The 15,699-nt window shown below is 49.3% G+C and overlaps 1 protein-coding gene across 1 annotated transcript in view; it reads right to left on the minus strand.

Moving 5' to 3' along the window:
• ACAN (aggrecan) overlaps positions 1-14,664 on the minus strand; it is a 28,603-nt gene extending 13,939 nt beyond the window's left edge. The window contains exons 1-12 of the mRNA XM_069798455.1: positions 14,369-14,664; positions 13,446-13,817; positions 11,984-12,158; positions 11,296-11,423; positions 10,406-10,696; positions 8,138-8,650; positions 7,454-7,628; positions 6,907-7,034; positions 6,491-6,784; positions 6,134-6,328; positions 3,370-5,448; positions 1,771-2,949 (exon numbers count right to left, since the gene is read on the minus strand). Coding sequence (XP_069654556.1) covers positions 1,771-2,949; positions 3,370-5,448; positions 6,134-6,328; positions 6,491-6,784; positions 6,907-7,034; positions 7,454-7,628; positions 8,138-8,650; positions 10,406-10,696; positions 11,296-11,423; positions 11,984-12,158; positions 13,446-13,817; positions 14,369-14,438 — 5,599 coding nt within the window. The 5' untranslated portion in view covers positions 14,439-14,664. The remainder of the gene's footprint in view (positions 1-1,770; positions 2,950-3,369; positions 5,449-6,133; positions 6,329-6,490; positions 6,785-6,906; positions 7,035-7,453; positions 7,629-8,137; positions 8,651-10,405; positions 10,697-11,295; positions 11,424-11,983; positions 12,159-13,445; positions 13,818-14,368) is intronic.
• Between the last annotated feature and the right edge of the window lie 1,035 nt (positions 14,665-15,699).

The raw sequence follows: 15,699 nt of genomic DNA on the forward strand, positions 1-15,699 counted from the left end.
TTACAGACCCTTACTGAGTCCAGAGCTACCTATGCTGAATGGTGTAAATTAACCAAAAAGTTCAGGAGGTAATGTGGGAAGGAGGTGGAATTAATATTGCTTTTGCTGGAAGGAACTGAGCAAATCTCTCTGCACATACATTTTGTACCATACTTAAGCAACATATCCTACATGAACGTGTGGCCCATTGAGAACTGGGCATATGTAGGACCTTCATACAACAGCGCAAGCATTGATGGTTTTCAAACAGGGTCTGTCCCCAGGACCCTGCTCCTGATTGCAGCAAAATGAAACCAAGCCGTGGCCAGGGATGTTGCAGGACATCCTGTGTTATCGGGACTGGGCTCCTCCCTTGGCCAAGAAGCAGCCACCAGCAAGCACAACAACATCCCATCTCGTTTTCTTCTCATTGCAGTATCCTAATGCCTCCACAGCACGTGAACACTGCTCGGGGGAAGCTCGTCAGAAGGCTAGCAGAGTGTGTTCACCATAAATGGTTACTCAGATTTAAATATTTTGTCTGTTTATATTTGGCAGCAAAGGATGCTACCAAAGACAGAGTGCTACGACACCAAAAAGGGGCAGGGTGGAAGGAAGGGCATTTATCAGCAGAGCTGAAGAAAGGTAGTGATGCTCTGAGCACCGTCTCACACATTTAGCCCATTCTAGCTGCAGAGAGCAATGTAAGACACAGACCAGAGGGCAGCCGTGCCCTGTGCCAAAGGGATCGGAGCAGTTTGCCTGATGCAAACATTGCACTCAGCGCAGATAATGCTCAGAGCAGAGATTTTTGTCCCCATCTGGCTTGCTTTGCCTCTTCCCCCTCAGCACTACAAAGCTGCTGATTGCCAGCTTCCCACTCTGGAGCAAGCGCTATGAAACACTCGGGGATACAGGTAGCAAGTCAACACATCATGGAAAGAGAAACAAAACAGGACAGAGACTTGCAGCCTGTCTTACCCAACTTTTTAGCTGCATCCCCTAGCCGGGGTGGAAGCCTCTGGTGGGTGGAGCCATCTTTGCTCTTGTTTCCACATGAGAAAAAAAAAAATTGTTGTTTTCTCTAGATTATACCAATGGCTTAGAGCAATTTCAGAGGGGGCATGAATGCCCTGGTGCTTTTCCCAGCTATATCACACTCAGGGACCTGGTCACAGCGGCTCTCAATGACCATTCACAGAATACTCTTTTTCGAGCTCCCACCTCCGGCAGCACTGAGGTGAGACCTCGCCTATGTCCCAGTGATGGCCTGGGTACCCTGGGGGGCACAAGCAGACGATGCCTCCATCATGTTCCTGGCAGGTGCCAGCTCCACTGGGCTGCTCATCATGGCTGGGGTGCAGCTGCGTCCACCAGCAACAGCGATTCAGAGGAGCGACTGATACCTACTGCTATGGTGCAGTGGGATAAGGCCAGATATGCATCTCCTGGTGCTTCCCTTGAACTGCTCCCTCTGCTGCTCTCCCCAGGGACATGTAGTTGCCATGGGCAGGCAGGAGGGAAGTCCTGGAGGTTTCTGGGGATGCAGTTATTGTGGCTAGATAACTGCATTACCTGCCCAAACACAGACTATCTTTTGTTAAGACAGAAGCTATTGAACACAACCTGTGAAAACCCCCACATTTATGGCTTCCCACCACAATAATGTTCTGCTGAAGTCTGCTTCTCTTAATGTTCTCTGCTGTAGAAGAAGCAAAAAAGTGACAGCTATGCCCCCTCCCTTCCTTCCCTTCCATTGCGTGTTCCCTTCCATATAAGAAGACACAGTACCTTCTGTAGTGGGTCCTAACGCATCTATTGCTTCTTGTGAGACTTGAGGCAGGGCAGCAGTAGTGGTGGCCAGCAGATGGGGATTGTCCAGAACAACAGCTGTCTCCACCTCTTGTCCTGACACTGCGGGAGGGGAGGGCTCTATTTCGAGCTGACCCTCTTCAGGGTTTCTGGGTCCCTGTGTTGGTTCAACATCTGGAGTACTGGTACTAATTACAACATCTGGGACAGACATTTCTCCTGAAATGCCTGCAATCGAGTGTGTCACAGCTCCAGATGTTGCATCAAGAATTTCCTTCTCCTTGGGAGCACCAGAAGGCTCACCATTGGCCAAAGATGTGGCAGCTGTTTCGATGTTAGCAGCAGGCAATGCAGATGCTTCTCCACTGGTTTCGTGGACTGTGGATGTTTCTGTGCTGATTTCAGGAAATGCAGATGTTTCCCCACTAGTTTCGTGGACTGTGGATGTTTCTATTTTAGTTGCAGGAAATGCAAAAGTTTCACCCCGGGCTTCTTGACTTGTGGATGTTTCTATTCTAATTTCAGGAAACGCAGAGGTTTCCCCACTTACTTCCTGAACTGTGGATGCTTCTATGCTAATTTCGGGATAGGCAGATGTTTCACCCCTGGCTTCTTGACTTGTTGGTGTTTCTATGCTAATCTCAGGGAATGCAGATGTTTCCCCACTGATTTCGTGGACTGTTGAAGTTTCTATGCTAATTTCAGGAAAGGGAGATGTTTCACCTCGGGCTTCTTGACTTGTGGATGTTTCTAATCTAATTTCAGGAAATGCTGATGTTTCCCCACTGATTTCATGGACTGTCGAAGTTTCTATGCTAATTTCAGGAAATGCTGATGTTTCCCCACTGATTTCGTGGACCGTTGAAGTTTCTATGCTAATTTCAGGAAAGGGAGATGTTTCACCTCGGGCTTCTTGACTTGTGGATGTTTCTATTCTAATTTCAGGAAATGCTGATGTTTCCCCACTGATTTCGTGGACCGTCGAAGTTTCTATGCTAATTTCAGGAAAGGCAGATGTTTCCCCACTGGTTTCATGGACTGTGGATGTTTCTATGCTAATTTCGGGATAGGCAGATGTTTCACCCCTGGCTTCTTGATTTGTGGATGTTTCTATTCTAATTTCAGGAAATGCAGAACTTTCTCCACTAATTTCATGGACTGTAGAAGTTTCTATGCTAATTTCAGGAAAGGCAGATGTTTCTCCACTGGTTTCATGGATTGTGGATGTTTCTATGCTAATTTCAGGAAAGGCAGATGTTTCTCCACTGGTTTCATGGACTGTGGATGTTTCTATGCTAATTTCAGGATATCCAGATGTTTCTCCCCTGGCTTCTTGACTTGTGAATGTTTCTATTCTGATTTCAGGAAATGCAGATGTTTCCCCACTGATGTCTTGACTTGTGGATGTTTCTATTCTTATTTCAGGAAATGCAGATGTTTCCCCACTGATTTCTTGTATTGTGGATGTTTCTGTGCTACTTTCAGGAAATGCAGAGGTTTCCCCACTTCCTTCTTGAACTGTGGATGTTTCTATGACAATTTCAGGATAGCCAGATGTTTCACTCCTGGCTTCTTGACTTGTGGATGTTTCTATGACAATTTCAGGAAATGCAGATGCTTCCCCACTGATTTCTTGAATCGTTGATGTTTCTATGCTAAATTCAGGAAATGCAGATGTCTCTCCACTGATTTCATGAATTGTGGATGTTTCTACACTAGTTTCAGGAAATGCAGATGTTTCCCCACTGATTTCTTGAATTGTGGATGTTTCTACACTCGTTTCAGGAAATGCAGATGTTTCCCCACTGATTTCTTGAATCGTGGATGTTTCTATACTAGTTTCAGGAAATGCAGATGTTTCACCACTGATTTCATAAGCTCTTGATGTTTCTATACCACTTTCTGGCAATGCAGATATTTCCCCACTTAGTTCACCAGATGCAGAGGCCTCACCACTTGGCCCAAAACTATAGGGAAATGTGACAGCTGTTTCCCCACCCAGTTCCTGTGATACTGTTGGTCTTGTCACAACTTCCACTAAATCAGAAGTGACTAAAGTGACTTCTGGAAGCCCTGAGGCCTCCCCACTAATAGCAGTCACTGCTGAAGATTGTCCACTTAGGTCTGTGGCTCCAGAAATGTCTCCACTGACGTATGGGATCCCGGATGGCTCTCCACTGAAGTCTCCTGTCCCTGAAGGAAACCCACTAGTCTGCATGGCTCCAGACCCTTCTCCAGATAGTCCTCTGTCTCCAGAAGGAAATCCACTGATTTCTATCATCCCAGATGGCCCTTCTCCCACCTCCTGTGCAACTGACATCTGTGTTACAACTTCCACCAAAGTGGTATCCACAAGAGAGACGGTGGGAAAACCAGAGGTGAGTCCACTTTCCTCTCCAGACAGTAGGCCACTGGTGACATCAACTCCAGAGACTTCTCCACTGCTGTCAATCACTCCACTTGGATGTCCACTCATCTCGAGCACTCCAGAAACACTCCCACCAAAGTCTACATACCCAGAAGGCTCACCACTGCTGTCTAAAGTCCCAGAAGCCGTGCCTGATGCATCTTCACCTCCTGAAGGCATTCCACTGACTTCCAAAATCTCTTTTGCTTCTGCTCGTGTAATTGAGGGGGTTGTCACTTCCTCCAAACTGGCATCTACAAAGGTAATGCCCGAAGCCTCACCGCTTCCATCGACACCAGAAGTTAGGCCACTTAGGTCCATCAGGCCACTGACCTCATGTGTTCCAGATGGTTCTCCACTGACATCCAGTCCTGAGGGCAACCCGCTGAGCTCAGGCCCTCTGGAGGGCTCCCCCCTGAGCTCAGGCACCCCAGAATGCTCCCCGCTCAGCTCGGGCACCCCAGAAGGCTCCCCGCTCAGCTCGGGCACCCCAGAAGGCTCCCCACTGAGCTCGGGCACCCCAGAAGGCTCCCCACTGAGCTCAGACCCTCCGGAGGGCTCCCCGCTCAGCTCAGATCCTGAAGGTAAACCTTGGGCTCCGCCACAGGTGACCCAGTCAGTGGATGGGAACCCTGACAGATCTCCCTCACCGCTGGCTCCAATGGATCCTTTTCCCTCCTCTTGCCGTTCTGGCGCAGTTGTTACAACTTCCACCAATGTGGTATCCACAAGAGAGACAGTAGGAAAACCAGAGGCGAATCCACTTTCGTCTCCAGATGATACGCTGCTGACTAGCTCAGTGCCAGAGATTTCTCCGCTGAATCCAGAAGGCAGCCCACTGCTTTCCACTCCAGATGGCATCCCGCTAATTTCTGGTATCCTCGAAGTAGACACTGATATATCTACCTCTGCAGAAGGTAAGCCACTGATGTCAACAGTGCCAGAAGGCAGGCCACTCAGGTCCCCTGAGGGTAGCCCACTTTCTCCAGGTAGAAAGCCACTGGTATGCAGGTCTACTGATGGTAATCCACTTTCTCCGATCCCTGAGTGTTCTCCACTAAGTTCAAAAACTCCAGAAGTCGGTTCTTCACTTGTATCCAGGACTCCAGGTACCCACCCAGATGCTGAAGATTCACCACTGACTTGATGTTCTCCAGATTCAGTCACCTCCCCTGACACTTCGCTGATGGAAGCATCGGTACTTGTTTCCTCTGGTATTACAGTAGCTGGGGGAAAAGCAGATGGACTCACTGGAAAAGAAAGAATGAACAAAGAGAGGGAGATAGGAAAATTATTTACTAAATTGTTTTAAAGAAGCTATTAACAATTTCCTGATTGATTTTACCTCCAAACTGATACCTTTGGGATAAAGGCACAAAGTCCTGTGTGCTTACAGAAATAATTTGGTCCCTTCAAATTTGTTAATAAACATTATATCTTAAACTACTATAAATTAAATATCTCTGGGAAACTGACAGAATATATAATCTTCTGACACAGCAGGACGGCAACAGTGACACCAATTCCCAGGTGCCAAAACCAAGCTACTGCTTCCTCGGAGGTGACATGTGGAAGAGAAAAAGTTTAGTGCTGCTCTGACCACACTGCAGCTCTGCCCTCTCTAGAAGGCATGGCCTGAGATCTGTTTTTAGCCTGCCTTCCCCATCTCAGATACACAATATTTTGTAAGGTGCTCCGGCAATGCTGTGCGTGCTGGTCTGCCGGTCATTTAGTTCAGTCTTGGACAAAAGTTCAAAAATACACACGTGTAGCTCCTCCTGTGTGTGCAGCCTCAGGCTTTGCTAATATGGTGATAATCACCTAGATTTAGAGGGAGTCCCCATCAGCAAGGACACAGCCCATCTATTTTGGGAGTGTCCCAATCCTACAACACCAGCCAAGTGTGACCCAGCAGATGGGGCAGCTCTGACCCACCTGAGAGCAGTGACATGTCGGTTGGGAAGACCTCTGTCCCCCACGCTGTCTGATTCTCAGGTTGCGTAGCAAACTCTGTCTCCACGGTCACCTCCTCCCCGGAGGGTACCCCCTCCACTCCAGGGATCACTTGGGTTGCCAGCACATCTTCTTCAAAGAATGAGGTGACCCCCTCCTCCTCCACAGGTGGCAGAGCTGGAACAAAAAGGTATTGGAGGGAGTTTCCAAAAATTCACAGTCCAAGATGCCGGTGAAGTTCTTCACCCAAACCAGCACACCGATGTGCCCAACCTCCCTCATGAAATCCCCTTCCCCGAGGAGACAAGACTACATGCTCTGTAAGGGGTTGGAGGGTACCTCTGAAGCAGAAGGCGTGGTGCCGGGACAGCGGGTCGGGAAAGCCCGTCTGGTTGTAGTGCTGATAGACGGTTCTCACGCCAGGCGCGTCCCCCCCGCAGGCGGGACGGGGGGTCACGATGGGGTAGCGGAGGCTGCCGTCGGCTAACCAGCCTGCGTAGCATCTGTCCAGGCCCTGCTTCCAGGCGGCGTGGAGTTGGCCAACAGAGGCCAGCGTGGCGTTTTGGCTCTCGCAGTACTGCTGAGCTTCTGGGAAGGTGAACTGCTCTGGCTGGGTTGCGAAGAACACCTCGCCTGGGGGATGGGAGAGAAAGCAGGCATGAGTCCCTGCATCCCACCCCCTCCCATGCAAATGTGGAGGTGCGAAGCACATTTTTGCTCCACAGCCATGCACTGGGGGAAGGGGGAGAATGTACCCTTGAGCCTGTCAATGTAGCAGTACACATCGTAGGTCTCTGAGGCTGGGCGCATGCCGTAAGAACGCACACCCGGAGAGCTCTCTTTGTCTCCTACGCAGTTACTTCGGGGATTCACAATGGGATACCTACCGAAAGAAGAGAGGAGGTAACCCAGGGTCAGCCTTATGTACCCTGGACTGAAGAACCTCAGTGTACTTGGGAGCTGGACACAAACACTTCACCATTAGAGGTGCTCAGAGCCCCCACCGTGACATGGAAACAAGTCCACTTACAGCTTGAGGCAATAAATACAGACTTTCCTCCATTTCTACTACATGTCAGGGAAGCTCACCGCTGCAGGAAGTATACACAGGTCAGGAAATGGGTAGGACAGGTTGAGAACAGGTCTATTGGCCACCAGATATCATGGCCTGGAGAGAACCTTAGGTCAGGAAAGCTTTAGATGCTGATGAGCAGAGCAGCAGGACAGACCAGAGTAAAGCCTCAGTTTCATGGCTGAATAGTCATTTTGAAAGGTGTCTTCCCAAAGCCAATATAGTTTTACCTGACTGTCTGGTCCCGCAGCCAGCCAGCATCGCACTGGTCAAAGCCAGCCTCATAGGCGGCTTGGAGCTGTTCAGGAGTGGCGATAACTGCATTGTTCTCCAGGCAGGCCTGCTGGGCTTGGACGAAGGAGAAGGCATATCTGCTGGTGGCGGCACGGTAGTGAAACACCACACCTGGGGGAAGACAAGTCGTGGTGCAACAGTAGATAACAGGACCCCCCTCCACTGAGATGCATGACCAGAAAGGGTCTTCCCAACAACAATACAAGGACCAGTGCCTGTCAAACCCACTTTGATGGAGATGCCTCATGCATTGAGCTTTGCTGCCATGGAGGGCGATGTTCTGGGGATCTCTTTAGCTCTCCTCTAGGATCTTCCTACCTTGACTTTCCCCTTCCCTGGAGCCAGATGCACATGTGAGTGCACAGTATGACTGATGCAGCCCCAAGCACCAACCAGCTGAGCCCTTTTCCACACATGATGGGGTGGCCCACAGCCTCCTCCTCACCCCTCCTGTCCTACCATAGTGGAGACACTCAGCCTGTCCCTTATCCCAAACAGGCCTGCACACGTCCAGGGACCTGGATGCCCTCTGTGAAGGCAGAAGCTTAGGCTGTTTTCAGCTGAATCGTTAACTCTAGGAGAAACTGTTCTCCGTGTTTCTTGGACTCCTGGTGACTTACCCGTGGGGGAGATGGGCTGCTCAGGGAGGAGACCGACACCGGGGGCTGCTGTCACTCGCACGAGCTGATCTTCCACTGTGAACACCGAGGCAGGCTCTAGTCCTGGTGTGGTAGTCACCCCCACGACCTCTTCCACCGAGCTCACCTCTGCCATTTCAGTGGTGATGGCAGTGCCTAAGGCTATGGTGGTGATCTCTTCAGGTACAGCCCACACCCCTGTGACATCCCCCCTGGTCACGTTCTCCTCCTCTGGGGCAGTTGTCTCTACTGTGACACTGGTGGCAAAGAGATCCGGCAGGACAGTGAAGCCCTCGTACAGCTCGGTGGTGGTGGGTGTGATCTCAATGGGCTCCAGGGTGGCGATGCTGCCACGGGCCTCCTCCTCCGTGACGTTGTGTAGCAGAGATAGCTCCACTTCGGTCTGGGTGACGGTCTGGACAGTGAAAGCGCTGCCCAGCTCGCTTCCCGTCTCGTCGATGAACTGCCCTGGGACAAGAGTCTCAGCGTCGTCCCCTACATGAGGAGACAAAGCAGCCATCAGAGAGGAGGACGTGGTCAGTCTAGCAAGGTGTACTGTGCTGGTGCTGCCTCCAAGAAGCATCTGGGTGTTTGCTGGCTCTGAGAGGATCAGGGAAATCATGACGGTCTGGTAAAAGAAGTGGTTGTCCTTCCCCCAGTGTGGCTCTGTATAACACCTCAGCATGGAGGGCATGCTCATGAGTTAGAGGCAATGAGCCACCGCATGCTCCACAGCTGATAAATCGGAGAGGACTTTCCTTGCTCTCCTCCCAGCTCTCCTTCCCGGGAACACCTTGCCCATATCCAAGTCTGCACTGACCTCTAGTGCCTGCTGCAAGGAATTTAAGGTGGCCGGAGGGAACTAAGGGAGCTTCGATAAGCTCAACAGCAGGTCTGAGCCGTGGGAGAAAGGCAACTGGATCCTCTCACTCAATGCATGAAGTCTCACCAGGATCACGATCTCCTCCTGCTCTGCCCAGGCGACGACTTAAGAGCTCATCACATATAAGCACGCTAACTCCATCACCAGGACAGCCAGGGCCACTTGCTGTACCAAATAGATTCAAACTACTCCTACCGTTCCCCTCCCAAATCACTTTTCTGCTCAAGTCACATCCCTTAGGTGTAGGAGAATGTGCTTAACATGCCACTGAGCAGGTCAGCCTACAGCAAGGACGGCGGTTTAAAGAGCAGCATAAAACAGAACTGGGCAGGTGAAGGAGGGACATCTTGGATATGGAGCAAGGCAGGTCTTGGCTGGGAAGGGAGAGATAATGAGACATGGTCAGGCTTTTCCCCTAATACTGCTTTCCTTGCTCTATTTATTTCCAATTCCATTTTCCTGCTAGTTCATTTTAGCCAGTACGTCTCAAACCTCAAGGCATTCAGAGAATTAGAGATGCTCAGCCGAGGGCTGGCTGTACTCAGCAGTTTCAGATGCATATTCTGAGATAACCAGAAGGCTGTGGCTTGATGGACCAGTCTTTAGCTTGGCCACATAGCTGGATAACTTGAAGGGGTCTGGTAGGTTTTACAGGGCCTCCTGACACACTGGTCATGCATGCATCTGGGCACAATAGGTCTGTATCAAAGGGGTTTCAAAATGTATTTTAAAATATTGTTGTTATTTTTTTTTAAAGATGGCAATCCTATTTGAATATTGGCCTCTGGTTGCCTTGAATAGACCATACTTCACCCCCTTTTTGCTGCAGGGAGAAGTCTGCAGTTAGAAGAAAGGGGGAGTAGCTGGGATGCTCTCGACTTACGAGGTGCAATTTTGCCCCATTTCTGATTGCCAGAGACTGCAGCACTCTCTGATTTATCCCAGTGTGGAAACTCAGGCATATGTCTGTACCACATCACAGCACTATACACATCTACAGGGTCAGATCTGTTCTCTTTTTCCTTCTCTTCCACCTCCAGCATTCAAGATCTTGTACATGAAGCACCTGCTCCATGTCTCCAGGAGAGCTACCAAAGCTGGAAGGTGTGGGAGGACTGGAGAGAAGAGGGTTGTGTTACGCCCACCTCCTCAGAGTCCTCCCATACAGGCCAGGCATCCATGCACTTTCTGGATCCGCTTCCTACCTGAACATGAATGGGGGACTAAGTCCTTTGCCAAACCTGCTTTCCCCCCTACTTTTTAAAAAAAAATAATTAAAGAAGGGAGAGGTTAGCTTTGGCCAGGGAGCTCCTGCTTGCTGATGTGTAGAGACACATTGCTTAGTCCCACAGCCCCGATGCACTCACCATAGCAGATGGCATCATAGCGAGAGTCGGGGTGAGGGTACCCCGTTTGGTTAACGTACAGGTACACCGTCCGCACGCCCACCAGGTTTCCTCCGCAGTTGGGCCGTGCTCTGGAAATGGGGTAGCGGACGCTGCGATCGGCCAGCCAGCCTGCACTGCACATGTCCATGCCATCCTTCCAGGCCAAGTACAGCTCTCCCGTGGTGGCCAAACGGGCTCCCAAACTGCGGCATTTGTCGAAAGCTTCTTGGAAGGTGAACTTCTCAGGGGCGGTGGCATAAAAGACTTTACCTGCAATCACACCATCCATTAGCACAGGATTAAGCTGTAGAATTTAATCCCAATTCCCTTTCTTTCAGCTTCCCACTCCTGAGAGTCTGGATAAGATGAAAAGTCCTGTGTATTACAGCTGAACCGCAACCCCATGCTGGTGACTGTCTATGAAGACCAGAAGAAAGTGAGTCTTACAGACCAAATACAAACTGGAGCAAAACATACCAAACCAGCTGGAGCCACAGGGCAAGAGGAAGATTAAGGACAATTTCAGTTCTGATGTGCTGAATATTTCAATGGATCCCTGTTATAAGCATGGGTGATGGACACTTCTGGATGTCACAAATGGATGACCAAAGACAAACAGGATGGCGTGGACTCTGGTGGAGGTTAGACGGACTCCACCCTCTGTACTGCATTAGTCATTTGACATTAAAATTGTCCAAGGTCTAACAAAGACACTGTAGAGAACATCTGGCCTTGCTGGGTATGTACTTTTCCACCTTTAACCTGTCTTGCCTCTAGGCCTTTTGCCTCTGTATTTACTGTTGTCCAGTCTAGGCATGATCAAAGCTTTAGCTGCTTCTGCGTCTAGTAACAATAAAGCCCCAAATCACCTTGCATTTGCTCTGCATAGCAGTAAACATCATAGGTTTCATCTGGCTCGCGGACACCGTAGGTCCTCACCCCTGGAAACTCATCCTTGTCGCCGTAGCAGCGCTCCCGAGGCCAGTGGATGGGATACCTGGGGGAGAGAGGGTGTGTAAGGAGTGGGGGGCAGGACCCCAGCAGCCACAGCAAGGCTGGGAGGGAGCTGCGGAGCACTGCGTATTGTGATGATTTATGGCTTTTCCTGGGTTATGGGGAAGCAGAAGGATGATCTGCTGTCCTGCTCTCCCTCTGGTGGTCCTGATCACAGCAGGTCCCTGGGAACACTGGCCAAAGGCATCAGGCCAAGGTGCCTCCCCAGTGGGGGATGCACAGCTCGGTACAGTTGAGCCACACTTGTGCATCTTGGCATAGCATCTGTTTTGTTCAGGGAGGATGAAGGATCAGGATTAAGCCATTGTCCACTCAGCTGTCACCACCAGCTGAGGAGGACAGTGGTCACTCTGCTTTCCAACTATAGATTCCCTCCCTGGCAGAGAACGGCTGGCAATCCACCACCTCCCTCTGCACACCAGCAATTACAACAGCTGCTATTTAGCAACTATTTCACAACTGTTTTCAGTCAGTGGCTTCATTACAGAAGGCCTTCCCTAATGACCCTGCTGTGGCTTTCCTTTCCCCTCCACCATTCATTACCTGACAGTCTGATCAGCCAGCCAGCCAGCATCACACTGCTCGTACCCATCCTCGTAGGCAGCTTGCAGCTGCTCAGGAGTAGCAATGACAGCACTGTTCTGGATACAGGCCTGCTTTGCTTTCTCGAAGTTCAAGGTGTACCTTGTGGAGATTGCTCTGTAGTGGAATACGATGCCTGGAAAACACAACGGCCATCACTCACACGCCTGCTAGAGAACAACCAGCCCCTTTTCTTCCAAAGAAGTTATGGATTCAAAGAACAGATACTACATGTCAACTAGAAACAATGAGTTATTTATGCTGATTGACTGTATTTGAGCATCTCAAGCCAAGGATGACTTGATGGGGTCCTTTCACAGGACCTTGTGGAGCACATTGGTGACCTCAGACAGTGACTGCCCTCCCATGGTGCTGTAACAAAGTCACAGTGCATTAAAAGCTGGTACCTGAATAGCAGTGTGAACAGTGGGAGGAAATCCATCGCCCAGAACACAGAGCTATATCACCATCAGAAGGACTCAATACTTTCCTGATACAGCTCTGTGCAGTGTTTTAAATGCATGGTTCAGAAATCAGCCAGTGGGGCAAAGCAGGGACTGTGCTGTTGTGCAGGTTTGAAAGCTGCTGCCTCCCAAGGTCCTGCTCAGGACCAAGGGTGCAGAGTGTCAATCACTGTACAAACACCCAGGAAACAATTATAATCTCCAGATCTACTGCAAACATATCTAAGTCATATTTTTTTGATGAACAGGGATCTTTATAAAGAATGGCTATCGGTACACTCTGGTCTGGAACAAGCAGGCTTTAAGTCAGGTGGAAAATTCACCAGGAGGCAATAAGGGGGCTCCCAGCCTCTACTGTCAGAATTGTACTCCAGTGCATGTGAGCAGCAGTTAACTGTTGTAGAGGAAGCTGTCTCCCTGTCCTACACTGAAAACAAAAGCCACGATACAGATAAGGATTGTAGGAAACTTTCATTATTTTATCTACCTATTACTAGGATGGGCTTTGCAAGATGATGGGGAAAGTTTTTCCACAACAGACCAATTCTCCAGCTGAGGGCATCCCATCTCCTAAAATGTTTGGAAGAAATAAAAGGTCTTACAACGGCCCTGTTCCAGCTTCACCCCTCTGAGCAATAGCCCAGTGTATCCAGTGCCACCTCCTGCCAAGGATGTCGTCTTGCTGTCTCTGTAACTCACCTTCTGCCAGAAGAGTAATTTTATTGCCATATAATCTGCCATGAGTCATTTTACTGGTTTGTTTAGTCTGGTCCTAGCCTGCTAAAATAAATGCGTGGCTCGGCTTCTGCTCACTTACCCATTGCCTTATCTGTGACCTTACTGAAAAGGTTTCTGTCTGTGGGGAGAGCAGTAGCTCCTCTGCCCATATATTTCTTCCTCCCTCCTGCCCAGGCCAGGCAGCAAGATCTTGAGAGGAAAGAGCAAAGGCAGGACCTTACCTTTCACTAGGACCTCTATTGTGTCTTGTCTGTCCTCAATCCCGTACATCACTTCACAGCGATAAATCCCAGTGTGGTTGGATCTCAGCGCCTTGATTTCCAAGGTGGCATCGGTGGGGATGGCGGGGTAATTGGGCAAAGAGATCGCCTCCCTGTATGCGGTGTTGAGCCGGATTTTCCCACCAGTGGCCACTAGCAAGACAACTTCGGTCCCGTTTGAGAGTTTGCTCCATTTGATCCGTGGGGTCAGCAGAGCACTGGTGTCCTGTTCCTCTGGGATGTTGAAGTAACAGGGGATGTTCAGGGAGCTTCCCAGCACAACACGCAGGGGAGACTGCTCAGGTATCTTCACTTCCAGGCCATCACTACTGTCTGCCAGTTCCCAAACAAAGCAATGGTTACATCAATAATGCATTTAATCCAAAATACCCAGTGCTTCCACATGCTCCAATGCCTATATCTGCTTTGCAAACCTCTACCCACATATTCAGACATATCTTTTTTGGTCTAGTCTGCTGAAAATAACTTGCAGAAAGGGAAGTTGCAACCATGACCCTTGAGCCATGGTTGCTTTTGGGATTTGGACCAGTGCTGGAGGTGGGAATGAAGGGAATGAAGGGCTCTACTGCAGTGTAGCTGCTGCCCATACTACAAGATCACACCTGATAGGCTTTAAAAAAGGGAATGCTGAACTTCCCTTAGTTTCCCCATAAATCTGCCTTTGCCTGGAGCTATCTCCCTGGCTCCCCAAGCACAAGAACAGTGAGAGGCTATGGCATAGCAGCCATCCAAATAGAGGAGCCCTGTGTGTACACAGAGCAGACCTTGGGTACACTTATTTCTGGCAGCTGCCCACGCTTGGGGATGGGACCAGAGTGCAGCACATCACTCAGTCTCACTTTCCCACACCCCGGGGCACGTACCTGAGAGCTCCACAGAGATGGCTGCGGTGATGACTCGCAAACACACAAACACTAATAGTAAAGTGGTCATAATTTACCTGCAAGAAACAACACAGGGAAAAAGGATTTATGACAGCTGTATGTTCATAGGGAGCCAAGTGCTGCGGCTGCTGCTGCGGGGCAGTGCAATGCTTTCACCTGCCCCTTAAGCCTCCTACATGTGACTGGCAGTGAAAGCTGGTCCTTGGGGAAGGACGCTGTACCAAAGTGCCTCTTGCTTCAGGAAATGAGTCTGTGAGACAAATAAATAAGATGCTCTGCTATGTATAACAGACTGAAGTGTTATTATAGATCACTTATTATATTGCTCTCCCATTCTCTCTCTTGTGATTCAGTCTTCCTTGTGGAGCAGAAAGACAATTTTCCACCAGATCATCACACTTATGTGTTTACTCAAGAGGGACGATCACACCCGCTAAGCCTTTGCCTCAGAATAGGAGCTGCCCCTCACCAGCATCCTCCATCCAAGCCAGCACTCGCTCTTGGGCCAGATGATCGGATGCATTTTGTATACCTTAAAGTGCTCTGAAGGGAAATCTGCCCTCTATGTGGTGGAAAAGCCAAAGGTTATAATGCTTTGGTCCAATACTCTTGCACTGACAGCACACATAACCTTAACTACAAATGGATCCTGAACTGATACAAGAAATCTCCAGGATACAGTTCCGGGCATCTTAATTTCACCCTAAAAACATCCTCTTGGGATCCCTCAATTAGTCAGAGCCACCTGCTACTTCTGAAAGCTTTCGGAAAGGAAAGGACCATCCTCCTGACATTGAATGGCAGAAGCAATACAGGAAGGCCAACTAAATTAATCCTAACTGAATTATCATCCAGTATAATATCATGCGATTTTAAATAGCCACAAATGTTCAAATTATTTTTGATATTTCAAATAAAAACCATGTCCTCCGGCAACACAGTGTTGTTTGGCGTCATAGTTCAGCACTGACTCAGCAGGAAGGACCACGCCTACTGAATCACTGGTGTTTCCTTTGAGGTCACCTGTCCAAATATTGGCTGTTCAAGTCCTGTGATCTAGAAAGATCCCAGATGACTTCAGCTGACAGGGAACATTCTGAGTATATGCCTATCAACCTTGCAGAAAAGTCCATTAAATATCCTCACTGGCACAAGAAAAGGCCAAAAATAAACCTCATCCTGTACAGTCCAGCATTAGCCTTTCACTTATGAAAAAATTGACCTCCATGCACTCATTCATTTCAACCTGACACATCACAAAATCTTATCTTTGTGAAATCTAAGTTAATAGAGACACCTATACTAGCAGA

This window comes from Haliaeetus albicilla, chromosome 12 (assembly GCF_947461875.1).
Source record: "Haliaeetus albicilla chromosome 12, bHalAlb1.1, whole genome shotgun sequence".
NCBI classification, from domain to species: domain Eukaryota; kingdom Metazoa; phylum Chordata; class Aves; order Accipitriformes; family Accipitridae; genus Haliaeetus; species Haliaeetus albicilla.